Raw genomic sequence first — 25524 nt, forward strand, 5'->3', positions numbered from 1 at the left:
TCTTCAGTCTGTGGGGTCTGGAGGGGTCTGGAAATGGTTCCAGAGCTAGACAGCCCCAAATTCTGATTCTGGCCCTGCTTTCTCTAGCGGGGTGACCTTGAGTAAATTGCTGACATTTTTTGAAGCCTCAGTCTTCTCAGGTGTCAGACAGGAATAATGCTACATCCCTGGTTATTGTAGAATGGACTGGGATGTGGAGATCTTGGCACATAGGGGGACTTGGGCTCTGCTGTTCCTGGAAGCAGCACCCTGAGCTGAAGAGGCACACTGCCCCCCCACCTACCTCCCCACCTATCCCCCCCCCCCAACCTACCCCCATGCTCAGTGGAAATAAAGCCAGACTTCTCACATCTGGGTCCTCTAGATCCACTCTAGAGGAGGCTTTCCTATCATCACATGGGCTCATACCCAACCCCCGGACAGAAGGACAGCAGTTTATAACCCATGGAAATGAGAGGCCAGAGGGTAGAGGCTCACCAGGGTCACTTTGCAGGTACTGGGGAGTGAACCCAGGGATACGCCACTACAGAACGACATCTCCAGTCCTTTTGAAAAATTTTATTTTGAGACAGGGGTTCACTAAGTTACCCAGACTGTCTTTGAACTTGTAATCCTCCCACCTCAGCCTCCTGAGATGTTGGGATTATAGGCCTGCACCTCTGCTCCCCACATGGGGGAGTTCTGAGGTGCTAATATCACAGTGCTGGGCTCCTTGCTGGGTTGCCCTGTTTTCCCAAGGTCTGGAGGGGCTTCCTAGAAGGAAGCTCAGACCAAACAGGCAAGGCTTCTGGCTAGAGCATCCAGGAAAGAGCTAGAGCTTCCCCGGGACGCAGGTGTGCTTGAGAGCTGCCCCAACCCTAGGTAGGGCCAGGTGTGGCCAGGCTCTCTATCAGTAGACCATCACCTTCTTCCCGTGATCCTACTCTTCTCCCTTCCCAATATAGCTCTTCCCCAGAACATGGTCCTGCTGGATCCCACAAGATACCTTTGCTCAGGGGGACACTTCCTCCAGCACTACATCCTAAAACCCCACGCGATGCTCTGGGGCCATGACTCTGCTCCGGCCTCTGCCCAGTGTGCACGCCACAGGAAGCCTGAAGGTGGTGCTCTCAACCCATCTTACATGGTGGGGAAACTGAGGCTCAGGAGATTCATTTGCCAGAGGTGCCACAGGTATGAAGAGATGGAGCCGGGAGCAGAGCTCAGTGGCGCACACCTGTAATCCCAATGGCTCAGGAGGCTTGAGGCAGGAAGATCTTGAGTTCAAAGCCAGCCTCAGCAACTTAGGGAGACCCTAAGCAACTCAGTGAAACCCTGTCCCAAAGTAAAAAATAAAGTGGGCTGGGATGTGATTCAGTGGTTAAGTGCCCCTGGGTTCAATCCCTATACCAGAGACAGAGAGAGAGAGAGAGAGAGAGAGAGAGAGAGAGAGCGCCAAGTTCATATGCAGGTCTGTCTGTCCCCAGACCATGTTCTCAGCATACAATCCCTGCCCCTGACCAGATGGGTGGGTGGAAACCACACTCTTCCAGGCAGTGCCCACATCCTCCGACTCTTGCCTCCTCATGGCCCAACCCTCTGCACAGTCCTCTGCTCTCCAAGAAGCCTTCTATGTCTGCTCCAAGCTACTAAAGCTCAGGGCGTCTGCCATGGATCCTGGTGAGCACAGGCTCCTGCCCTGGACCAGGCGAGAGCAAGGCCGCTTGAGTCTTCTCCGCTCCCAGGGGTGCCATCCACAGGGATGGACACCTGTGGGACAGGGATAAGGGTAAGGAAGGCAGAGAGTGTCTGGGCATTGATATGAAGCCTCAGGGAGGGCACAGGCCTGTGCCACTTACGGAAAGGGTACTCGAAACCTGAACTAGGGACCAGGGGAGCAGAGGGAGCCCAGGCCCCAGGTAGGCCCCAGGTAGGCCCCGGGCTGAGCTCTGGTGAACAGGGGTCCCTGAGTGACCCTCAGCAGCCCCAGACAGTCCCGCGGTGCCCTCCCAGCCCCCTCTGTCTGACTCCATCTCTCTCCTCCTTGCCTTTTCCCACCTCCTTCCCCTGCCCTTTTTCCCTTCCTAAAAAACACGGAGAAACGGGATTCAGAAGCCTACACCGCCCGCAAAATATGGTTCAGCCTCCCCAAAAGAGGAAATGCCAGCGTGCGGGTTCCCATGGCAACTCCAGCTCCTCCCCTGCAGCCGCCCGGTGCCCATATGGCAAGATCCGCACGGCACTGACTCAGCCAGGCCCTGGGGTCCAGACCAGGGCTGCAGTGGGTCCCGTCAGCCGCCCTGGCCAGAGTCCATGCGACCACTCTGCCTAGGACCACCCTCAGCCTAACCAGGGCACAGGGACGTGGGGTGATCCTTAGGAGTGGCCTCAGCCCTAAGTGGGAGACTTGGTGTGGTCGGCAGAGAGCAGGTGGCTCCCAAAGGTGGGAAGGTTCGACCCATGGGGGACCCTCTGCCTCCCACCGCCCTGTGCCTCTGCTCTCTGAGACACGCCTTGGGCTTTGGGAGCCCGTGGTGGGTGTGGAAGGAGGCAGAGAGCCAGCCTCTTCCTCTGCCCCTGGCAGTGGCATCCCAGCTTCAGCCCCACCCCGCCCCAACCCAGCAAGCACACAGGTACCCAGCAGCCCTGGCCTCTGAGCTGGGGGACGAGGGAGCACATGTGCTGGCCCTGGGTGCACTGCCCTGGGTGCTGCCCCTCATGCGAGAGCCCTGTGCCTGCAGCCTGCCCTGTGGGCTCCTGTCCTTCCAGGCCGGTTGGCGCTTCCACGCCTAATGAAACGGAAGCGAGTGCCAGGCAGGCTGGGGCCGCAGGGCTGGCGGCTAAGGAGCAAATCTTCTAGGCCTGGCAGCCACCCTACCTCCTTTTCTGGGGCCCTGTGGGACCAACAAGCAGAACAGGGCAGTGGAGGGACACTGGGGTCTCTGGTACTTGCTGGCTCTCCTCCCTTGACTCCAGAGCATCTGCCCTAGACCTCAGCCAGCCCTGGGTCATCTTCAAAGAACCACCTTGGGTGGGCTAGTCGGGTGGTGGCCCGGGTGAGGGTGGGGAGGGAAGGATGGGGCCAGTCTGTCTGGTTTCATGAACGAGGCTCCTTCTGCCACCTTGGGGCCATTCTCTCTGGAGCCTCTGAAGCTCTAGACTTCCAGATCTGGATCCCTCCTGCAGTCTTCTCATTTCTAATTCTTCTAGCCAGACATTCCCATAAGCATTAGAGGAGACAACCCCCAAGGGCATGGGCCTGACCCCATAGATGAAGCCCAGAGAGGGTGAGAACTACACAAAGTCACACAGTGAGTCTGGGGTCAAGGTGGATCCAGACGCAGGTCCTCTGCTTCCCTGACCAGGGTCTTCTCAGAGTCTCCAGCTGCTTCCTCTAATTATGTCTCCCCTGCACTGAAGGAAGGATGGATAGATGGATGTGGGGGGCAGGGAGTAGGGATTGGGGAACAGATGGGTTTGGAGGCTCCGCCGCGGGGGCCTGAGGGAGGGGGAGGAGGCCCGGAGAACCTGGAACTGTTACAAAGTTGCGAGTTAAAACATTCTTCACACTCCCGCCTCCTTTACTGTTCTGATGCACCAAGACGTGACAAAAATGTGTCAGATTTTTAAAAAACCACACACATACACAAATGCCAGTCCCCGTCTCTGCCGCCCGCCCAAGCTTGGGCCATCTGCTTCCTGGGGGTGGGAGGGGAGTGGGGCTTGGCAGTCGGTGCCATCACTCTGGACGCCCCCAACCCTGGGTCTGGACTGACTGCCCGGCCCACAGATGGCCCCAGGTGATGGCGGGATGCCTCCAGAGGTGGAGGCCGGGCCGCACCTACCCTGCCCGAGGCCCGGCACACCTGCCCTGCCTGCCAGAGTCCAGCCTTGGCATGGCGCCGGGCACTGGTCTTCCTCTCCACTGGCTGTAGCTGGGGGCTCTGGGGCTGGAACAGCTCTCTCTGAGCCTCCCAGAGCCCATCCTCCTAGTACAGATGGGAAATGAAGGCCCAGAGAGAGGAGGCTTGGAGGGGGGGGCACAGAAGCTGAGTCCTGTCCGGGCCTCCCATTCCCTCAGCCGAGCAGGGGCTTGCACCTCGCACCGTCTCTAAAGGAGACAGAGGCCTGGCAGAGGGGCCTCCAGAACTGAGGGCGAGTGACCCCCCGAGGTGGGGGCCTGATGGCTTCAACACAGAGAGTTCTGCATCCCAGGAAATGCTTGGTCCTGGGCACACCAGCACACCAGGTCACTCTGAGGGACTCGAGGAGAGTCCTGAATGTGACGGAGCCCAGTGTGAAGACCTGGGGGTCCACCGAAGGTGGGACCCTGGGAGAGGAGGGGAGGCAGATCGCACAGGCCCTGGACAGGAGGGAGGTTGTCCTTTGGTGGCAAGGTCAGATTTTATTATAGTCACAGAGGTCAATTAGAGACCAGTAGGCACCAAGGTCAGGCTACAGAGAATCAAGAGAGATCCATTCAGGCTGGGGCCTCGGGGCAAGGGCAGGGGCTGGAGGCTTGGAGAAGTGGGCTCCTGGCTGAGGGCATCAGGAGCCACTGAAGGCCTGATGTGGTCAGGTTTGCACCTAAGAAACCCCAAGGCTCCCAGCTGTCAGGTCTCTCTGCAAGACCCCTCCTTCCACCCCAGAACCCCATCCACCCCTGGCCCTGCCCCCAATCCTGAGGAGCCTAGTCATTCTTCAGGGGCCAGTCCAAATGCCACCTGTTCTGAGAAGTCTCCCCTGGCTTGGTGAGAAGCAAGTGCCATCATGCCCTACCTGGAACACCCCCTCCTGAGGACCCCCAAGCAGGGGCCCCCCTGGGTCCTGACATGGCCACCCTGTCAGTTCCCACATATTGTCACACTGACCTCAAGGCCATCTGACCAGACTCACATCCCAGTTAGGGACACAGAGGTTCAGAGAGGGGAAGCAGTTGGCCCCAGAGCACACAGCTGAGGTCAGTTCAGAACTATGTCACCTCTGAGTCCAGAGTCCCAAGGGTTCTGCCATGGGTTTGGGGGTGGGAAGAGCCAGGGCCTGGTCGGTCAGCTCCTCAGAGAGAGATGGAAGAGTGGTCCTTACGGTAGGCGGGATGGAGTAGGCCGTGGGGTGTGGCGGCTGGGGAATTTACAATGGAGGACTGCTGGGTCAGTAATGTGCTACCAGGCAGCCTGACCGCAGGGACAGCAACGGAGGAGCAGGGTTTGAAGTCCCAGAATGGAGCACGGGAGGCACATCCATCTGTTAAACATGGCGGGACCCCTGTCAGAGTCGGTAAACACTTCCCCACTCCACTCCAGAGGCGGGGGGGCGGGGGACCGGGTGGCTTAGCTGTCTCCCCACCGGCACAGTGGGTTCCTCCTCCCAGCCCCCTCTCCCCACCGCACTCCCTAGGGCACAGAGTAAACAGGCTTAGAGATGGGCTCTGGAGCATGTCCAACCAGAGCAGAGTCTCAGATGTGACTCCAGAGGGCCCCAGTGGAGATGCAGCCACCATGGGACTTGGGGCTTCTCATAACACTGAGGACATCCCCTCTGATTCCTCAGGGGACTATGTGATGGCCTCAGCACCAAGGACCTTTCTAAGGGGCATCCTGAGATCCTGGGGTGGGGGATGTCCTGCCTGCAGCCCACCTTCCCACGGTGGGCTCTGAGCCCTGGGGGAGGGGAGCAGAACCTCCAGCGTCCTCCCAAGTGACCTCAAGCAAACCCCCGGTGTGGTCTGAAGCGCTGACACCTGGACTCCCTTCTGGGTATCAAGCGGGAACTGGGAAGCGGGTGGGGGAGGAAGAGGTTGCCTCTCCTTGTCAGCCCGCCCCTCAACACTCTTGCCTCTTCTTCCTGCTCATTAGAAAGTCACCTGGGTTAATAGATTGACTAAATGACTTAATACAGCACAGTGTGAGAACAGTATCGGGCACACAGTAAAGACGCTGTTAGTGATTATTAGTAATACTATGGCTTGCTCCTCTACTCAAATTACAAATACCATAATGGGAGAACTGCTGCCGGTCATGTACACCTTAGTATGAATTAGTTTACAAACCACCTTGCTCTCCTGCTCACCCTATTCTGAGGTCAGCCAGTTTGGGGGTCAGAGTGTTCCGGAGCTTGCTGTGTGGGAGGCATAATGAGCAAGACACTGACCTCTGAGCACCTGGCCACAGAGCGACGCCCAGGCCTTCCTAGCTGGTGGGGAAGGTGGAGAGTCGGGGGATGAGAGTACCCTCCATTCTCCAGGTGTCTGGCTGGGGAGCTGGTAATGCACGGAGCAGGCTGGAGACAACTGCCTGGGGTGCAGAGCTCTTCCCAGGACAGGCAGGAGGGAGGGAAGGTGGGCTCTGGGCTGGCCCTGGGCCTGGCTGCTGCTCACCATGGAGCTGGGCACCACGGAGAGAGGCTGGGGAGAAGGAGACGGGGCTGGGGGTCTTATGGGCAAATAGTGGAAAATGAAGCCCTTCAGCTGGCAAATGAGTTTACTAGAGATGAGATGGCAGCGCTGTGATAGGAATGGCAATGCTCGGGAAAGGTGGACGGGTGTCCAAGCAGGCCTGGGAGGGAGGGCCAGGTGAACCAGCTTCACCCCTTGCCCGCAGAGGCACACCAGGTTGCAAGGGCTGGTCCAGAAGGCAGAGGGACAGAGGAGAGGCCAGAGGGGCCTTTGGATTGACAAGATCTCAAAAGAATGCAGGACGAAGTTCAAGTGTGAAGGACGGTGGTCAGACTTGTGGAAGAAATTCTTAGCCTGGGGGAAAAAAGGGAAAGCTGGGAAGGCTGGGGTCTGTGGACATGCATCTGTCCCTCTCAGAGAGCTGGTCCCAGCTGTGCCTCAAGACACAGCCTCCTCACGGAGGGTGTTCAGCTGTGGAAGACACCCCCATGGGGACAGGCCACCATTCGGGTCTATTTGTGAGGCTATGAAATGGGCATAGCAGCGCCTGACTTGCCATTTGAGATTTGAGGCTCCAAAAGAGACCCATTGCAGGTCACTGTCCTTGTCCCTGGCTGGGCTGTCATCCTGAGGCCGGGAAGGAGCCTCAGACACTGCTGGGTGAAGAGGCCACCACGGGCCTTGCACCACCCCTGAGCCTGCCCTTCCCTTCCTCCCTCCCCACCCTCTGCCTCTTTTCCCTCCTGGTCTTTCCAGCAGGGACCATGCAAGCCGGACAGCAGGGCCCCTGCCACACAAGGCACACAAGGCCCAACTTGTCCCTCGACCATTGCTGGACCTGCCTGGATGGGCTGTTACTGCCCCAGGATGCGGCTCACTCCATCCTGCCCAGACGCCCACCCAGGAGCCCGCGTGGCCTGGACAGAGGTGAGATGAGAAGGCAGGGACGGGGTGGCAACCAGCTCTGCCCAACACCTGATAACCAGCTGACAGACTGAATGAGACCTTTTTGGCTTCCAACCCACGGATCCAGAAGAACGCACGTGTGAGTCCACGTGTGAGTGCACGGCTGTCTCAGGCCTGCAGGTCCTGGGGGCTCCCGATGCACGCACAGAGCCAGGCCAGGTTAGCAAAGGAGAGACGCGTGCTGGCCTCCTGGCCCCTCTTCCTCAGCTGTCCCAACCTCCACCCCCCTGGGGCTCAGGCTCTGCCCAAGGGGCCTCTGAGCACTGGGTGCAGCTCAGCTTGGTCGGGGCTTCAGGGAGGGAGAGAAAAGGGGAGCTGGCTGGGGCCCTTGAGGACAGAGGGGCAGGAAGCTCTTTCCCTGGGCTCTCAAGGAGGGGCTGGCTGCCCAGGTCCCATCTGAGGAGGACAGGAGCCAGCCCTCACCTCACCCAGCCCAATGCGTCTACCCTCTCCTGACGCCCTGCCCTCTCCTGACCTCCTTACCCTCTACCTCAAGGTCAAGGACCACCTTCTTGTGCAGGAGGCTTTTCCACCCAGTGGGAAGCCTGTTTGTCCCTTCTGTAGCTTCAAAAACAACCCCTTTATCCCTTTAATGGCTGGATGTCTCTGGTTCCAGATTTTAAGATAGTTCAGAAGGCCATGAACCTACTCCTGAGCCGTCCTGCACAGGGTCCTCAGCACACAGGTGACACACATGGCGACGCCAACATGTCAACAGCTGACCCCACACACCACACACACCACTCGATAAAGACGGGCATGGCAGAGTGCTCTGCACGTGAAGGTTCTGGGGGAGACTGAGCCCCTGCACGGGGCATTGCCACACTCAGAAGGCAGGCCCTGGCTTTGGAGGAAACCTGGGGTTCCCAGGGCCACCTCCTCCACACACCTGATAGGCCTTTGGAGCATCAGACTCACCTCCATAAACATTAAGTCCTGGGCCAGTGGTATCAGGAGCTCCTCTCTTAAATCTAACTTATCAAATCAACTGCCTATGTTTTTTCACTCAACAAACATTCTTGACACCAGAATGCCCTGGTAGAAGGAATATGTGCTGGTCCTCCGAGAACTGTGTGCCCAGGTGGGTAAGAAGGATGCGGTGATGGGTGCAGAGGCTTCCAGAGTCCCAGGTGGCTTACACCACAGTAATTCCCCAGGGTCTATTTTCCCAGCTCAACAGGCCTGGATCCCACAGGAAACACCATTCCTCCCTCTGACCCCTGGCCCACTGAGTCTCCCTGGGCTCACTGTGGGGTGGAATCCCGCCCTGCACTTGGGACCCACCTAACCATTCAGGGTGGAACCAAGCCCCCAACTCCAAGCTCCATCCTGAAATAGCAGAGACGTGGCTAGTGTCTCTCTGCTCCCCCCTCTCAGGAGCCCCTTCCCTGACGCGTGCTCTTCCCTGGAATGCCACCCCAGGGTCCTCCTCTGCAGCCAGGGTCCTCTGCCGGGTGCTGCCACTGCACGGCCCCAGCTCCAGGGACACAGTTCTCTGTGGAGGGGATACAGGCCTCTGCCAAGCTCCAGGGGCTGAAGCTGAAAGGTTGTGGTCATGGGGTGGGGGGACTGTCACTCTGTCACTCTCCATGAAACCTGTTCAGTGTGGCAAAAAATGACCCACAAGCCCTGGGGCCTCACCCGGGGGTGATGCTCAGGCCCCTAGAGTGAGATCACCTAGATGGGGAGGCCCAAGAGGGGCTAGGTGGGGCAAGCCTGGGATCCCACGGCAAGGTGTCTCCAGCAGGACTGGGTCAGCTTCGGCCTTCAGACCACAGCTGGAGTTCACAACCCAGAACATCTGCTGGGAAAGGCCAGGAGCCCTCCCTGGGAGGGTGACCCAGATTCTCTCTCCCGCCACACAGGAGCAGTGTGCGTGCATGCGTACATATGCTTGTGTGTGTGTGTGTGTCTGTGTGTGTGTGTTCTCAGTCCTGGCAGGCAGAGAGGGGGAGGCAGGAGGCTTGCTGAAAGCTCTGGGAAATGAGAGCAAAATCCTCCCAAATCCCTGGCCACTGTCGCTGATAGCTGAAATATGCTCCTGACAAGAAGGTGAAAGGCCCTGGACCAGGTCTGGCCTTGCTACCGGGAGCTGGAACCCCAGGCTTGGCTGCCGAATGGGTCCCAGGCTCTGGGTGGTCAGGGGATTGTGGCCCAGCCCCGACCCCGCCTCTGGCCTTCCTGTCGTCTCCTCTCTGGGCAGCATCTTGCAGGTTCTCCTGGAGCTGTTCTGGAAGGCAGTGAGCTCCCCATCATGGGGACTGTACAAGTGGCAGGATTGGAAGGGTACTCACCTACCAGAATCTCATGCCAGATACATGGGATGAGTGGGGAGGGGACAAGCACAAAAAGATCTGGAAGGCCCTCCCAGCCTAAACTGTCCCTTTGGTGTCCACCTCTACCCACAGTGCTTCCCACCAGGAGCCCAGCTCCCCAGAAGTTGGCTAGACCTGTCCCTGGAAGGCCAGACCTCAGGGAAGATCCCATAAGAGACGGGAGACAGTGGGACTCTGGCCCAAGAGTAGCAGGTTCTGGAGCCACTGGCTTACATGGGCGGAGAAGTGTGTGTGCCTATGGGCTGCTGGCTGTGACCGGCTCTTGGGCACACACACGAATCCTACTGCCAGGGACGTGCTTCAGCTATGTGGACCCAGCTGGACACACCAGGACACCCTCCACACAGAGACCCGCCCAGAGGCGCACCTCTACACACAGGAGCACGGATGGCCCATAGTGGCACCCGTGTGCTCAGTCCCCCTTGGGCTACTCGGGGCCTCGTGGATGTGTGAGTGAGAGGTTCCCCAAGATCAGCCACTGGGCATCCACATCAGATCCTTAGATCCCTTCCTGGAGGTAAGACTACAGAGGAAGCCCCTCCTCTGCCCCCATCCCAGGCTCCTTGTGGGCCTCTGCCCCAGGGGCTGGGGTGCTGCACTCTCTCCAGCGAGGCCTGTTCCGCACCAGTCCACGCAGGCTGGACACCCCAGCTCTGCCCTGAACCCTGAGGTCCTTGCTGAGGACCTCAACATCCTACTGACCATAAGAGGGGTTCCTTGTGTTCACCCACTGCTTGTGCGACTCGGCCCTGTCTGGGCCTCCGTCTTCATTCTGCCTGCTGGAGGAGCTGCTCCAGGAGCTGGGGCCCCGCACAGACAGAGGCAGCCACAGTCATGCCATCCTCCCGGCCAGCCCTAACCCAATGCATCCGCTTCCTGAGCCCACGGCAGCCCCCAGCTGGGCAGGGCATCCCTTGTCCTCATACATTCCCTCCATGGCCAGCCTGCTTGGTCACCATGCTGGGGAATGCTGCCCACCCACCAGTGCTGATCTGCCCACTGCTCAGTCGACCTGTGGCAGGAAAGGAGCAACCTGGAGGCGACCCTGCAGCGGGTCCCAGCCCTGCTGTCAGACTCAGGGCCTTTGCACAGGCTGTTTCCTCTGCCTGTGGCACTTGTCCCTCTCCATCAGCCTGAACACGCCTCCTCTTCTGCAGTGAGTCTGTTTTGATGCTACCCCTGGGCAGCCACCTGCTGCCCTCCACCTGTCCTCACACGGTATATGAGCACTGCCTGCTGGCCACTTCGCCTTGTGCGGGTCAGGCTTCCGTCCTGAGTAGACTCTGGGCTCCCTGCGGGAAGGGCCGGGACCTGCTTATGTCCACAGACCCTCCACAGTGCACGCAGCATCCAGCAAGTGTCGCTGAAGGAATGAGTGATGTGGACATCAGGACATCCCTGCCCAGTCCCAGCTTCGAGCTGAGTCACAACTTTGCTTCCCTGGTCTCCGTGGCCCTGCAGTTATAGGCCGGCCCCTAGCTCAGCAAATGGCATGGTAGGCGTGCACTTTGTGAGGGACAACTGGCTTTCAGGAAGTGTGCAGTGCTCCTGGGGACAGTCGATCACACCAGAGAACACAGGAGGGGACCAGAAAGCTTGGTGACGCAGAGCTCAGTGTGTTGCTGTCACCACTACCCTCATTTGCTGATTCTGGACACAGGGCCTGCTGAAGGGCTAGGATTGGGATGGAGCTGGGGCACAGTCACCTGTTCCAGGGAGCTCACAGAGAACAGGTGCAGGTGGAGGAAAGGACGGAGGGGCTAATGCTGGAGGCCAAGGAGGGCAGTGACTCAGTGGAGAACTTGGGATCCACGCAGCCTGGTTCATGCCACCCACCACTTGGCTTGTGATCTACAGTAGCTCACTTAATCTCTTTGCACCTCTGGCTTTGAACTTTTGATCTCCTGCCTCAGCCTCCCAAGATACTTTCAACAGGGCCTGGGACACAAAAAGCCTTCAAGAAGCCAAAGGTGCCCCTGTTGTTTGTTTCATCCTTCGTTCAGAGCAGCTCCTGCCTGGGCCTGTGGCAGTAGGAGGGGTGGCAGCAAAGCAGGCGGGAGGATGGCGAGGGCCAGCAGCTCCACCGGCCTGGCTGCTGCCTGGCATGGCTTCCTCTGCTCATGCACCCAAGGATCCCACCCAGCCAGGTAGAGGAGCACAGAGGCAGGCAGAATGGTTGGGGGACAGGACAATGGCCCAAGGATTCCCTGGGGATCCTGAAGTGGATGGACAAGGATGGACAAGGACAAGTCTGGAAGCACTGACCGCAGCCCTTATGCTTGTAAGAGCACATGGACGGGGGCCTTGTGCAGTGCCCCATGGGAAGGGGGTGCAGATCTGAGTGTGGTAGGGACCAAGGGAGGGGAGGGCATCCTCCCTGCTGGAGGAGGAGGGCAGAGGCTGAGGAATGCTCTCACCTCCAGTGACCTGGGAGGCCGTCCACGCCACCTCCCCAGGATGTGGGTGCCCTGGCTGAGAGCTGTGGAAGCGGCTCTTCAAGCCAAGCCAACCTGGTAGATTAGAGAAGAGGGGAGGGGCCATGTGGGGAACAGATGGGACGAAGGGTCTTCCAGTGGGCTATGTTCTAGGCATGCAAGTGCCCCGTGGAGGAGCGGGCGGCAGGGCGAAGAGGGTCTGCTTTCTCCTGCTCGGCCCTCTGCTTCGCTTTCTCCCTACTTAAGCCCCCCACCATCAGCCTTGTCAGTGTGACATTAATGGGTGACATTAATAAGCCAGAACTCTCCCACTTGTCTGCCAGATTGGGCCTTAGCCGTGGAAAAATTGCTAATTACAGCCACAATAAGGAAATATCAGTGATGGACGTCACTATTATTGCCTCCTCTGTCCCTGTCTGTTTATTTGGAGATGAAAAGAACCCTGGGGCCATCTCTCCAGGACACTGCTGAGTGATGCCAGGGGGGAGGAGAGCTCTGTGCAGAAGGGACACCCTCCAGCTTCAGTCATTCATTTCCTCAGGGTAGGGTCTCCTCCACCCAGGGCCCAGGGCTGGGGCTGAGGGCAAAGAGGGGACTAGTGATCTTGCTCCCTGCCCTGGGGCTCCACAGACCTCAGCCACATCTCTTGGCTTCTCTGGGCCTCACTTTCACCTTCTGTCAAATAGGTACAATCATTCTAGTCCTGTCTGTCATGCAATGTGAAAGAGCAAATGAGAGGCCCAAGCAAGGGTGGGCAGGCCAAAGTAGCAGCTTTCTAGACTGGAGAAGACAGGGGGAGTAGCTAAGAAACTGGGGGCACCAACAAAGGGGTAGACATCTCCCAGCTCAGTGAACTCTCAGAAGCAAACATCTGCTCTCCCGACGCCACAGGCACTCAAAATGTGGTAGGAATCAAACACACAGGACAGGGAGGCAGGCTGGCTCGGCTGTGCAGAAGGTCAGGCGCCTTCTGGTGCCCCCGAGCCCACAAGGACTTGCCAGGCTTCTGAGTCACAGCCACCCGCGGCGTGAAAGGCCCATCACAGGCTGAACTCACACCCAGGGAGACCCACACCACATCTGGGACCAGGGGCACAGTTGAGGAGCACCTTCAGACCTGGCCCAAGGAGCATGCGCATTGAATGCCGGGCGATCCCAGGCGGAGGCACACTCAGGACCCCAAGTCCGGGTGTGCGGACCAGAAGGAGGCAAGCACAGCCCCAAACACAGGGGCGGAAGCACACGTGTATGTGGTGTCTGTGTGTCTCTCACGCATGCGCACACACAGCATCTAAGGCCCAAAGCCCGGTTCTTCCTTGGGAACCTCTCTCTGCTGAGAAGGAAATAAAAAGCCCCATGTAGCCTTCAGGCACATGTGGCCTCTCAAGTCGTGGCCAAGCCAAGCAGCAGCGATTAGACTGGCTGGGAAGAGAAGCCCAGCGTGGCCTGAATATTTCACGGGAGATTTTGCTTCACAGAAAATCCCTTCTTGGCCTCTGTGCACGTCAGGGTATAATTACCCATTAGGTAGCCGAGCAGAAACCCGGGGGCATGCCGCAGCGTCCCGCCATGGCTCGCTCTGCCTCTGCCGCAGGCTTGGTAGTGCTTGGCGAGGCCGTCCCATCTCTCCCCTGCCCACACCGGGCGCAGAGGGAGGAAGACTGATGGGACCTGGAGTGAGTGTCCTAGCTTAGGGTCACTTCTGTCCTAGGTTCTCTGCCAGTTGCCAGCTGAGGAAGGGTGAAAGTCTCCCCTCCTTTTGCCCCCACCTCCTCTTCCTTCTCCTTCCCACTCTTTCCAGCCAGCCAAACCGTAGTTCCAGAGTAAAGACAAGGGGTGGGGGGGAGAGATAGGGGGACAGGCCAGTGCCAGAGGAAGGGAGGGAGGACACCTCCATTGGTCCCTGGGGAGCCTGATCCCCACCCCCAGAAGCGCTCTGCCTAGAAAGTGTCCATGCAGGCTAAGCTCAGGTGGCACCCCCTCCAGGGAGCCCTCCAGAGGAGCCATCCTCCAGGTGAGGAGCACCCTTAGGTTCTGATCAGCAATCAAGGCTGAAAGCTCAGACTCTTACAGGGGTCCTGGAGGAAATGCACAGGAAGGAAGGACAAAGGCGAGGCCACAGGGAGGGGGCGGGATTTGAGAACTGCAGAGCAGCACCTTGGCTAATGCACTGAAAACCAAGCGGTTTCCTGACCCAGCAAGTCCATTCCTTGGAACGGCCCCACAGAACTGAAAACACAGGTTCACAGGAACACTGGCCCACAAGATGAACCTTAAAACTATTGTATTGGGGCTGGAGCCAAGGCTCAGTGGTAGAGCACTTTCCTAGCATTAGTGAGGCACTGGGTTTGATCCTCAGTACCACATAAAAATAGAAAGAGAGAGAGAGAGAGAGAGAGAGAGAGAGAAAGGTATTGTGTCCATCTACAACTGAAAATATTCTTAAAAACTATTTTGCTAGGTGACAGAAGCCAGGCATTAAAGGTTGCATGTGATATGACCCCATTTATATGAAATGTCTAGAACAGGCAAATCCAAAAGGAGGAAAGTTCAGTAGTGGCAGCCGGGGCCTGGGCGGGAGAAAATGGCAGTCACTGCTCCTGGGGACAGGGTTTCCTTCTGGGTGATGACAGTGCTCTGGAATTAGCTAGTGGCAATGGTTACACAATCTTGTGAATAAACTAAAACCACTGGATTGTACACTTTAAGATGGTGAGTTTTGTGGCATGTAAATTATGTCTCAATTTTTAAAACCCAAGTTGTTCAAAATGGAACAAAAAATAACCACCAGCCATATGCCTGCCTGAGCCCTCTATTTTTTAACCTATGGTTTGCATGTTTGTCTACCTCACAAGAATGGGAGCTCCTAGAGCTGGCCTTCCTGAGGCCAGCTGTGTCCCCAGAGCAGGTCCTCGAGCCACAACAGTGACCACAGCAACACGCTACCTGGGCCACATTGCACACTTGGCAAACTCCCTCAGGCCGGCTCAGCCCATGAGAGTGAGGTGAGGCCACTGAGGTCCAGGTTCAAGGTCCTGTGGCAAGCTGGAGGCAGAACTGGGAAGAGAAGCTAGGCTCTCTGATGTAGCGTGACTTAGGGCAGCCAGCGGCCAGCCCTAGTGGGCAGAGGAAAGTGAACATGAAGGCAGACAGTCCTGCCGTGGCTTCCAGTCTTGGGATTCCCCAAATGCCTGGGGCCTCTGAATCAAACCCACCTGCTGGGTATGGCCCCAACCTCCAGCCCAGGTCCTGTCTGTCTGTCCCACCTCCAGCCTTTCCTCTGCTCCCTGAGGTCTTGCTTCATTGCTCGCTGCCCCTCCCTCAGGGCTCCCTCCTCAGTGAGCTCCGCAGCACTTTGGGAGGTCATCTTGACCAGGATGCGGGAATGGCCGGAGGTGTGCTGGCTGCAGGGTCACCCAGTCTCAAGCCAGAAGCAAGGTGTCTGGTGTCTTGTCAAGGGTCTGACTGGCAGGGGAGGGGCAGGGGCGGTGAGGGGAAGTGGGGGACTGCTTTTGGTCCCAGGAAGGCTAAGCCAGAGTCCAACAGTGGGCAGCTGGTCACCTTTAGACACATGCCAACCCCCAAAGGCACAGCTCAGTGTTTCCGAGCAAAGAAAGGAAGGAGAGAAGCCCCAGCATAGACACCCCCAGCACCCTCTGCAGCGGCGTGGGAAGCAGCAGCAGGGTGGGAGACGGTAGCCACCGGGCACTCACCTGGGCCTCCGCTGTCTTAGTTCAGCCAACCTCTTGGATGACCTCCAAGGTCAGACTGAGCCCTAATCGTGTGCCTGCGCTGAACCTTGAAGCTGACCATGGTGACAGGGTGGACTGGCTCTCAGAGAACTAGAGGAGGCTTCCGATGCCTCATTAGCTCTTTTCCTGTTCAGGGAAGGGTGACAGATCTGGTCTATGGGTGACTGCTAGCAGCTGGGCCCAGGGTGGCTCATGGGCAGCTGGTTTTCTGACCTTTCTTAAACCAGGACCCGACACGACTTCTCTGGTAATCGACACCGGGGGGTGTCTAATGGATGCCAGCTCCCTCCCTGAACCCAGGCTACTGGTCTCCTCAGAGAGGCTCCCACTCCCTTCTTCGCCCCTCCGCCACACTGGCCCAGCACCACCTCCCTCTCTCCACAGGGCCAGGGGAAGCTGTGAATTGCTGGGTGTCTGCCCCTTCCCTTCCACCCCACCCTCCCTCAGGCCTTTCCTGACCCAGATGTACATCACACCGGCCCCCACCCAGTGTCCTCAGCTGGCTGTCTGCTAAGCCCTGCAGAGGTGTTAACTGATAATTAAGACGTTAGCGTCTCTGCCAGGAGTATTTTGGTTTTAACAGGTTACTTTTGGAAATGGGAAAACCTTCAAGACCCAGCCAAATGGCGGGCAGGGATGCAAGTGGAGTGTATGGGGAGTTTGTGCCTGCGGCCCCTTCAATCTTACTGAGCCCTGCTCCTCACCACCCCCTTCCCTGAGGAGGACAGATGCAGGCGTGGGAGCCAAAGCCTTTCAGTCTCAGCGCCACACCAGTGAGGTGATGCCATTGGACAAGAAATGAAACCTTCCCGAATCTCACTCTCCTTGTGTGCAGACGCGGAAATGGAATGCCAACCTTGCAGAATTGAGGTGCAAACTGACAAGCTGACCAGTAAAGCCCCCTGTGCCCAGCACACAGGAGCCCTGGGATACACGCGAGCCCTCCCATCCCCCAGTTTCCCTCTGCCTCTCCCACAGTGTGGGTAACTCTTTCCACTCCTCCTGCCTCCTCGAGCTGAGCCTGGGCAATCACTGAGTCAATCCTCTCACTTCCTAAATCTCTCCCCAGGCAAAGATCAATGGAATTGAACAGGGAGGTCTGGACAGACATGAGCCTATGGGGACACTTAGCAGTCGGCAGGCATGGCGCTCCAGTTCAGCAAGGAGAGAACACTTAATAAATACCATCGCCATGACTGGCTGGGCGTTGGGATCCCTACCTCAAGCCACACACACCAGCCCATTCCAGGAGAAATAGAGATTTCAATACTTTTAAATCTTCTAAACAACTAGAAAACAATATAGGACATTTTTTTAAAAATCGAGTGGTTAGATCAGAAACTCTAAAGAAAAAGAGTTGCAGATTTGAACCACCAGAACATTTTTGAACTTTCGACGAGTTAAAAAAATAAAATTAAATTAAAAGAAAAAAAAAGCACAAAAATCAAACCTGTAAATAACTGTTAGCAACACGTAACAAGGAGTTAAATCCTTTAACCTCTTATGCATCAATTTGCTCTTACAAATCAATAAGATACATTTCAATGCCTCCCCGCCACATCACTGAAACCAAGGCCACCTGTGACCTCTGTGTCACGAACGCGAGGATCAATTCTCATCTGCACCCTGCAACCTCTCTTAGCCCATGTGACGTGCTTGAAATATACCATGTTCGTGGCTTCCAGTCCATCACTCCTGCCTGGTCTCACACCCCGTTTTCTGTTCCTCCCATTTCCCAACCTCTAGCTGATGGAGCTCCCAAGTCTGGGTCTCTGGTCCTTCTCTCTCTCTCTCTCTCTTTTAAAAATTCATTTATTTATTTATTGTAATTAGGTGTATATGACAGCAGAATGCACTTTGATTCACTGTACACAGTTGCAGCACGACTTTTCATTTCTTTGGTCGTACACCATGTAGCGTCACGACGTATGTACAGTCATACATGACCTAGGGTTCTGGTCCTTCTCTCTCTCTCTCTTTTTTTTTTTAATCTACATTCACTCCTTCAATGCTCTCATCCAATCTCATGGCTTTAAATACTATATTCAAGCCGATGACCCTAAGTTTGTATCTCCAGTTGAAAACCCATCCCCTGAACTGCAGTCTCTATGTCCACCTGTCCGCTCCACAGCTCTGTATAAAGGTCTGCTGGCATCTCCCCCTGAGCACGCCCAGGCAGGGCTAAATCATGGTGTGCAACATGGGCCCAGGTCTGGTGTAATTCTCTACTTTGAAATTCTGAATTTTTTTTAAAAAACAAAGGGTCACCCATGGCCATTTTGCTCTGGGCTCCACACATCGCGCAGCTGCTCCCATCCACAGATGGGCTTGCTCTGCCCATGCAGCCCGCTCTCTTCCACCGTTCCCTATCTCTGCTAGTGGCACCCCACCCTACAAGTTCAGAATCAGAATCTGAAATGCTCCAAAATCCAAAACTTTTGGGGCACTGAAATGCCACTCCAAGTGAAAAAGTTCACACACTGAAACTTCATTTCATGCTCAAAAAACATTAAAAGTATTATGTGAAACTACCTTCAGGCTATGTGGATAAGGAGCCTATAAAACATAAATGAACTTCATGTTTAGACTTGGGCCCCATCCCCAAGATATCTCATTATATGCAAATATTCCCCAAATCTGAAAAAAATCAGAAATCCAAAACACTTTTGGTCCCGAACATTTCAGAGAAGGATTCGCAACCTGTACGGGGCCAGAACTCTAGAAGTCATCCTCAGCTCCCTTCTGTCTCCCACACACCACCTCAGCCAATCTCCCAGCAAGTCCCATTGGCTTTATCTGGAACCTGCACTTGGAATCTGCCCAGTCGTCCCCACCTCCACCCAGACCCCTGGTCCCAGTCCCCACCATGTGCTCCCTGGAGCATGGCAACCAACAGCCCCCTGACTGATCTCTCTGCTTCACAGCTGCCAGGGGATCTGGGAAAAATGTAATTCAGAACCTTCCATGGCTCTTCACCGCCTTCTGAGTAAAAGCCAAAGTCTTCTGGGTGGCCCACAAGGCCCTGCTGATCCCACTCTTGATCCCTTCCTGGCCACGCCCAGTCTCCCACGTTCACCTGTCCCAGCCACAGGGGCCTCTCCACGGGGGTGAAGCAGGGCTGGATAATGGGGATTGAAACGCCCCCCCCCCAGCCCAGGCCCTCTCGACTCAGGGTCCTCATGCACACTGTTCCCTCAGTCTGGACACGCTTCTCTCAGACATCTACACAACCCTCTCTCTTAAATACCACTTCCCAGTGAGGCCTTCCCCTACGACCACATCCAAGTTTCCCATCCCCCGGCTTTTTCCCCCTTTCCTAGAGCTCAGCTCTCACATGCGCAGTGTATTTCACATACTTATCTCTTTTTCCTTGGCTGTCTCCCCTCCACTAGCACAGAAGTTCCATGGAACAGGCATTTTTTTTTTGTCAGTTTTGTACACTGTGAGGCTCCTAACCAAAACACTGTCCAACACATAGTAGGTGCTCAATAAATATTTACTGAATGAATGGACACATGCAAAGAAAAATGAGTAGACGACCCGACAGGAACTGGCAACTGACAGATGAAGAAATAGAAAGAGTCCCAAAGCCCACACAACAGTGCTCTGTGATCCTCTCTTTAATGATCAAAGAAATGTAAAGTAAAAGTATTTTTACTCATCAGATTGGCAGGGACTTAAGTGACTGGTGACGTCCATGTTGGCAAGGGCAAATACCCCTTGCACGGTGGGAGCCTAAGCCAGCACAACCTTCTGGAGCTTATCTGGCCGTACGGAGCAGATCAAATGTGGAAATGCACATGACCTCTGACCCAGGCAGACCACTTCCGGAAACATGAAGGACCCACAGATGCTCAGACTCAGAGGTTCCCTCAGTGAGGGTTATAAAGAGCCAACTGCTGGAAACAGCCTAGAAGGCCTCTGACAGGATGAATGATTGATGAAGAATTTACAGACCATCCACCCAAAACATAGGGAAGGAGAGGGAAGAACTCTGGACAAGGCTGATGGTCCACACGACACGCTGTTCAGGGGAAAATCAAGTGGTGGAGTGGAGGGACTAGCACGAGCCGGGGTTTCCCCTGTGAACGTGTTTATAAGTGCCAAGGGGAAAGTCTAGAAGAATATATATCTAAGTAGTTAGTAGTGGTTAGTTAGCCCTTGGGGGAAAGGATTATGGGAAGGTTTCCAATTGTACGCTTTTAGAGTCTTCCAGGTAGGTAAGTTAGGCAGGTCAGGGAAGGATGTAGATAGGTAGGTCAGGTAGGTAGACAGGTGGTTATACAGGTAGGTAGATAGGTAGGTTAGGTAGTTACGTAGATAGGCAGATTAAGCAAGTAGGTATATAGGTAGGTAGGTTAGTTAGTTGGATAGGTTATCTAGGTTCATAGGTAGGTTAGGGTGTAGATAGGCAGGTTAGGTAGGTAGACAAGTAGGCAGACAGGTAGGTAGGTTGGTAGATTAATAACATATGGAGAACATATTACTTTAGTCTCCAGAAAAATGATTCTGTTTGGGGAGAAAACACCTCCTCTGGCCCTGCAGGGGGACATTCCACGCTCCACGTTGGGGCCCTGCCTCGTCTGTGTGGTCTCTCCCCACCTCACCAAGCCAAAGCACTCTGAGTTCCAAACCCACAGACGTTCCACTCCTGATCCCGTCCAGCTCCACCCCCGCCTCACAGCACCAAGGCCCCGCCCACCCCACCCCATGACCTCTGCAGCCTGGATGGCCAGAGAGGGACAAGGAACTCTATCACACTCCTGAGGCCAAGGCCGCTGCCCCCACCAGCCCTGGGGACAGCCTGTTGAACCTGGGGCACACAGAAGTGCCCATTGATGAGGGCCCGAGCAGGCCTGGCCAACCTGGCTCCGGCACACCTTCCAACAGGCACTGGAGGTGGCGGCACTGAGGAGGCCCAGCGGATCCAGGAGAGAACTGGCCAGTTGAGGAAGGAGACTGGAGGTTCGACCCCCCACAGGGATTGCCAGATTTAGGCAATAGAACTGTATGTGCCATGCAATATTTGGGACATTGTTACACAAGCACGTGATTGGTTGTCTGTCTGAAGTTCAAAATCAACTGCACATCTGTACCTTTCTCTGGCCACCCCAATCCCCACTCCATCCCTTGGGGGGACAATGAACCCAAAAGAGAGCCATCAGCTGGGATGCCCAGGAACAAGGGACCAGAAGAGGAGATGGCCTGTTCCTGGTGCAGGGAGGAGCATCCCCTCCGGGAGGAGTACCACAGAGAGTGGGAACTTCCAGAGCACGAGCTGCCAGGCACCGTGACGCAGGGCAGCGAAAAGTCGGAGTGAGAGCAGCGCGGGGGAACCCGGATGCAAAACCTCCTATAGCCGAAGTACTTGGCAGATGTGGGTCGTGCAACAGATCCCAAGCAACCAGACACCGAGCGTATGAAGAGCCTAAGTGGGCCGCAGGAGTGACGCGTCCCCTCCGTGCCCCGGGATGCAGCTGGTGAGGACAGATGGCTGCAGGCTTGGCCCACCTTCTCAGAGGTGGGAAGCGCCTCCCAGGGGTCCCTTTGCTTCAGGGGCCTTCAGACCCCACACTGTGTCCCCCTGCCATTGCCCCTGGCCGGGGCTCATTCAGAGGGCCAGCATGATCCTTATGCTCCAAGCCCTCCCACTCCATAGAGGCGCGAGGCATGAAGAGCCCACCTGGATCTCACCCTACCTGGGTCAGATGGTGCCTGGAGGCAAACAGACCGGCCTCTGGGGGCCTGGGGAGCAGCAACCTGTCCTTCGCGGTCCCAGCATGCACTGTGGGGAAGAGCAAGAAGGTTAGTGCAATAAATGGCTTCCTGTCACCCGGGGGCCCCATCTCAGCACAGGTTGCCAGCTCAATCCCATGGCCTAGCCAGCGGGGCTCAGCACTGCCACTACCACAGCACGGGCCTCTCAGCCCCAGCCTCTTTCCTACTCCCTCAGCACCTGGAGCAACCAGCCCTGACCAGACAGAGCCCAGGAGCATCAAACCCCTGGCCTGGCACGCAAGGCCCTGTCCACTTGTCCAAGTTCCTCCCTTCTCCCCGTCTCTCAACACCTGCCACAGGCCAGCCCCACTCCTGCCCGTTCTGGTCACAGGGATTCACAGAACAGCCTCCCCTTGTCCTCTCTTGAGGTCCGCACTGCTGACTATCAAGTCTGTCCCCTGCCTCTGGAAGCTTCGGGTACATGTCCTGAGCCCCCAGGATGTCTGGCTTCTGCCTCACCAACCCCGCAACACCCTCAGGACCCTGCCTGCACCCCTACCAGCCCTCCTGCTTCAGCCCTTGACTGGCACCCCTCCTGGGGACCACCTTCCTCATGGTGCAGGGCACCCCTCATCACTCCTAGACATGGTCACATCACTCCCAGCACAGCCACTGTCTCCCTTCTCTCTCTTCCTGGACCATACCACCCACACCCATGCTTCATTCACCCTGCACACCCCCTTGGCCACTTTCCATGCCCAGAAGAAGTCCCTTCACCTGGCCTGCAGGGCACTAATCACTGCACACAAACCGGTCTCCCACCCTCTCTTCCTGCTCACTCGACTCTGGCCATAAGGCCCCTGCCCCCTGCTGTCCTCTGCCTGGCTTCTCTTAGGCCAGGTCTTAATCCAGGCACCTCGTCAGAAAGCACCCCCTGACACAGAGGGTGGGGGTCCTCCATGACCCACTGCCTGCCTCCGTTACTGATCACGTCCCTGTTTCAACAGTCCCACGGTGAGCTTTCCTCCAGGCAGGCTGACCGAGGCGTAATTCACCCACAGTAAGATCCACCCTTTCTAGTGTGCAGTTCCATGAGCTTCAACAGCTGCCTGCAGTCAGGTCAGCACCACCTCCATCAAGGTATAGAACAATTCTATCAGGTCCCCAAATCCCAAGGGCTGTCCCTTTGCAGTCACGTCCCACTCCCAGCCCCTGGCAACACAGATCTGTTTTCTGTCCCTGCAGTTTCGCCTTTTCCAGTGTCTACCAAGGGAGGCATCTCTATGCGGCCTCGAGCCGGGCTTGGTTCACTTAGCACAAGGCACTCAAGATTTATCTGTGTTGTCTCATGCCAGAACTTCATTCTTTTTTTCTTTTTTAATTGCTGAGTAGTATTCCATTGTTTATCCATTCACTAGTTAGTTGAAGAACATTTGGATCGTTATCAGTTTTGGGAGATTATGAACAAAGCCAGTACAAATATTCACAGATGGGTTTCTGCCTGAACTAAGTTATTATTTCTTGTGGTAGGTATACCTGGCAGTTGATGGCCAAGTTGTATAGTGAGCATTCTTTTAACTTTGTAAAAAACTACCAAGCTGTTTGCCAAAGTATTTGTGTGATTCTCTCACCAGCAAACTACGAAGGTCCAGTTCTCTATCTTCCACAAGGCTCATGGTATCAATTTTTAAAAATTTTTTATTCTTAATTATACATGACAGTAGACCGTATTTTGGCATATCATACATATATGGAGTATAGCTTCCCATTCTTGTGGTTGAACATCATGTGGAGTTAACAGTGGCTGTGTGTTCATATAGGAACATAGGAAGGTTATGTCTAATTCGTTCTACTGTCTTTCCTATTCCCATCCCCCTCCTTTCCCTTCATTCCCCATTGTCTAATCCAACGAACTTCTGTTCTCTGCCCCTCCCCGCATTGTGTGTCAGCATCCACATATCAGAGAGAACATTTGGTCTTTGGATTTTGGGGATTGGCTTATTTCACTTAGCATGACAGTCTCCAGTTCCATCCATTTACCAGCAAATGCCATCATTTCATTCTTCTTTAAGGCTGAGTAATATTCTAGTGTGTGTGTGTGTGTGTGTGTGTGTGTGTGTGAGACACTTTCTTTATCCATTCATATGTTGATTTCTTTATCTATTCATCTTTATCCATTCATCCTATGTTGGTCATCTAACCAGTTTTTTAAAAGGTCATTGTAATGATACATAGTGGGACCTCAGTGTGGTTTAATTTATATTTCCCTAATAACTAATGATAGGAACATCTTTTCATGTGCTTGAATTTCCTTAGTACCACCACTATTGGAAACTGTCACCTTCATGTAATTATTCACCTGTTCATTTTCCATCTCCCCCACCATCTATGGGAGCAGAGGCCTTGCCATCTATTCTCCCCACACCTAGAACTATATCTGGAACTCAATAGTGGTGGTGGTGGTGGAGGCTGGCATTTATAAACCCCATCATGTGCCCAGTACAATTCTGAGCACTGTGCAAATACTAACCCATTTCATCTTTGCAACCACCCGAAGAAAGACAGGCGCTATCCATATTCCCATACAGGGATGAAAACTGAGGCAGAGAGAAGGCACTTGAGCAAGGTCACACAGTGAATGAGGTGCTGAGCCACACTCGGATCCCGGGGTTTAGCAGGCACAGTCTGTAGTCATAATCAGGACATTATATGGCCTACAACAGCCACTTGTACACCCCCGGTGAGGACAGTGACCAGGAAGCTGTGGCTTTGGCTCTTCTGAAACCCTCGTGCTGATGGTGGTCCTACAACGACCTTGACACCAGAGAATTTATTTCACTGTGCATTAAATGTCAGAATATTCCTTCCATATTTCCTCAGCTCTTCCACAGTTCGCATATGAGAAGCTCTGGCCAAAGGTCTGGGAACCAAAGTCATGTGCTTCACGCTGGGCCAAAGCATTTAAGAGCCAGTGCATGACCCCCACCCACGGTCTCCTCCCCATAGTAACTGGAGAGCACATTTCCAGATGGTAGAGCAGCATCCTGGGTCCCTGAGTGACTGCATGGACCAGAGGTCTTCTCATTTCCCACACTGGACGTGGAACGGGAGTACATAAGGAAATGGAGGAAAGAGGAAGGGAACCATCATTGGGTCCCGACTACAGCGCAGCCTTGCCTGTCCTGCCACACTTCCTCTGGCCCCCCGGGGGCACATATCTGTGCTGCGTTTGGTTTGACACACGTTTGGATGATTTTCTGTGTGACTGAACTTAAAGCCCCAGATGGGAGCCTCCAGCTAAGTGAGGTGTCAGGGGAAATAGAATAATCTCAGTCCCCAGTTGAAGAGAACAAGGGGGAGCCTCCAGGCCCTGCGCTGGGATCCGCCAGCCGGACATGTCCCACGTGGTCAAGGGAGGTGTGATTTGAGGCAGGCGGTGGTATCTCCATGACAGTTGGGACCTGGGCCTACATTCAAGGATCCGAGCTTGACTTTAGAAAGGTTGAGGCCTCTTCAGAACTTTCTCTGTGTCTTGGGTCTGGAACCAGTTCTCAGGAAGGCTCTGGGGCCCCCGCTCATCTGCCCTGGATGGGCAGTGTGGGCAGGCGGGGACTGGGGGACCTCCGGGGACTTGGGGCTGCGACGATGATGAGCTGCAAGCTTAACTGTACGTCTGTGTGAACTACCTGGCACTTTGCTTGGCGATGATCGCTTTCAATGTTGTGTGCTCCGGGGGGATAGTGAAGAGGACAGGGGAAAGAGGCGGCCCCCCCAGAAGAACAGGGGCACTGGCAGCAACCCAGGAAAAGCCCTTAACGTTTGCAGACACCCAGAAATAAATTTGTTTTGCTTTTTCCAAGAAGTGAGACCTGGCTACAGTGAAACACACCCCTCCCCTCTCACTCACCCCTACTCTCCAACTCCACATCACACCCAGCCATCAC

The 25524-nt window shown here is 55.5% G+C and overlaps 1 protein-coding gene across 5 annotated transcripts in view; it reads right to left on the minus strand.

Annotated features, from left to right (window-relative positions):
- Window positions 1-25524, minus strand: part of Lingo1 (leucine rich repeat and Ig domain containing 1) — a 170883-nt gene that overhangs the window by 37669 nt on the left and 107690 nt on the right. For all 5 annotated transcript variants that reach the window (XM_048793815.1, XM_048793816.1, XM_048793818.1 and 2 more), the window contains one exon: window positions 21562-21647. Coding sequence is in view for 1 of the 5 variants with exons in the window: in XM_048793814.1 (XP_048649771.1) it covers window positions 21562-21647 (86 nt within the window). In the remaining 4 variants the exon portion in view is untranslated. The remainder of the gene's footprint in view (window positions 1-21561; window positions 21648-25524) is intronic.

The sequence above is a fragment of the Marmota marmota genome, unplaced genomic scaffold (genome assembly GCF_001458135.2).
Source record: "Marmota marmota marmota unplaced genomic scaffold, marMar, whole genome shotgun sequence".
Taxonomy (NCBI): Eukaryota; Metazoa; Chordata; class Mammalia; order Rodentia; family Sciuridae; genus Marmota; species Marmota marmota.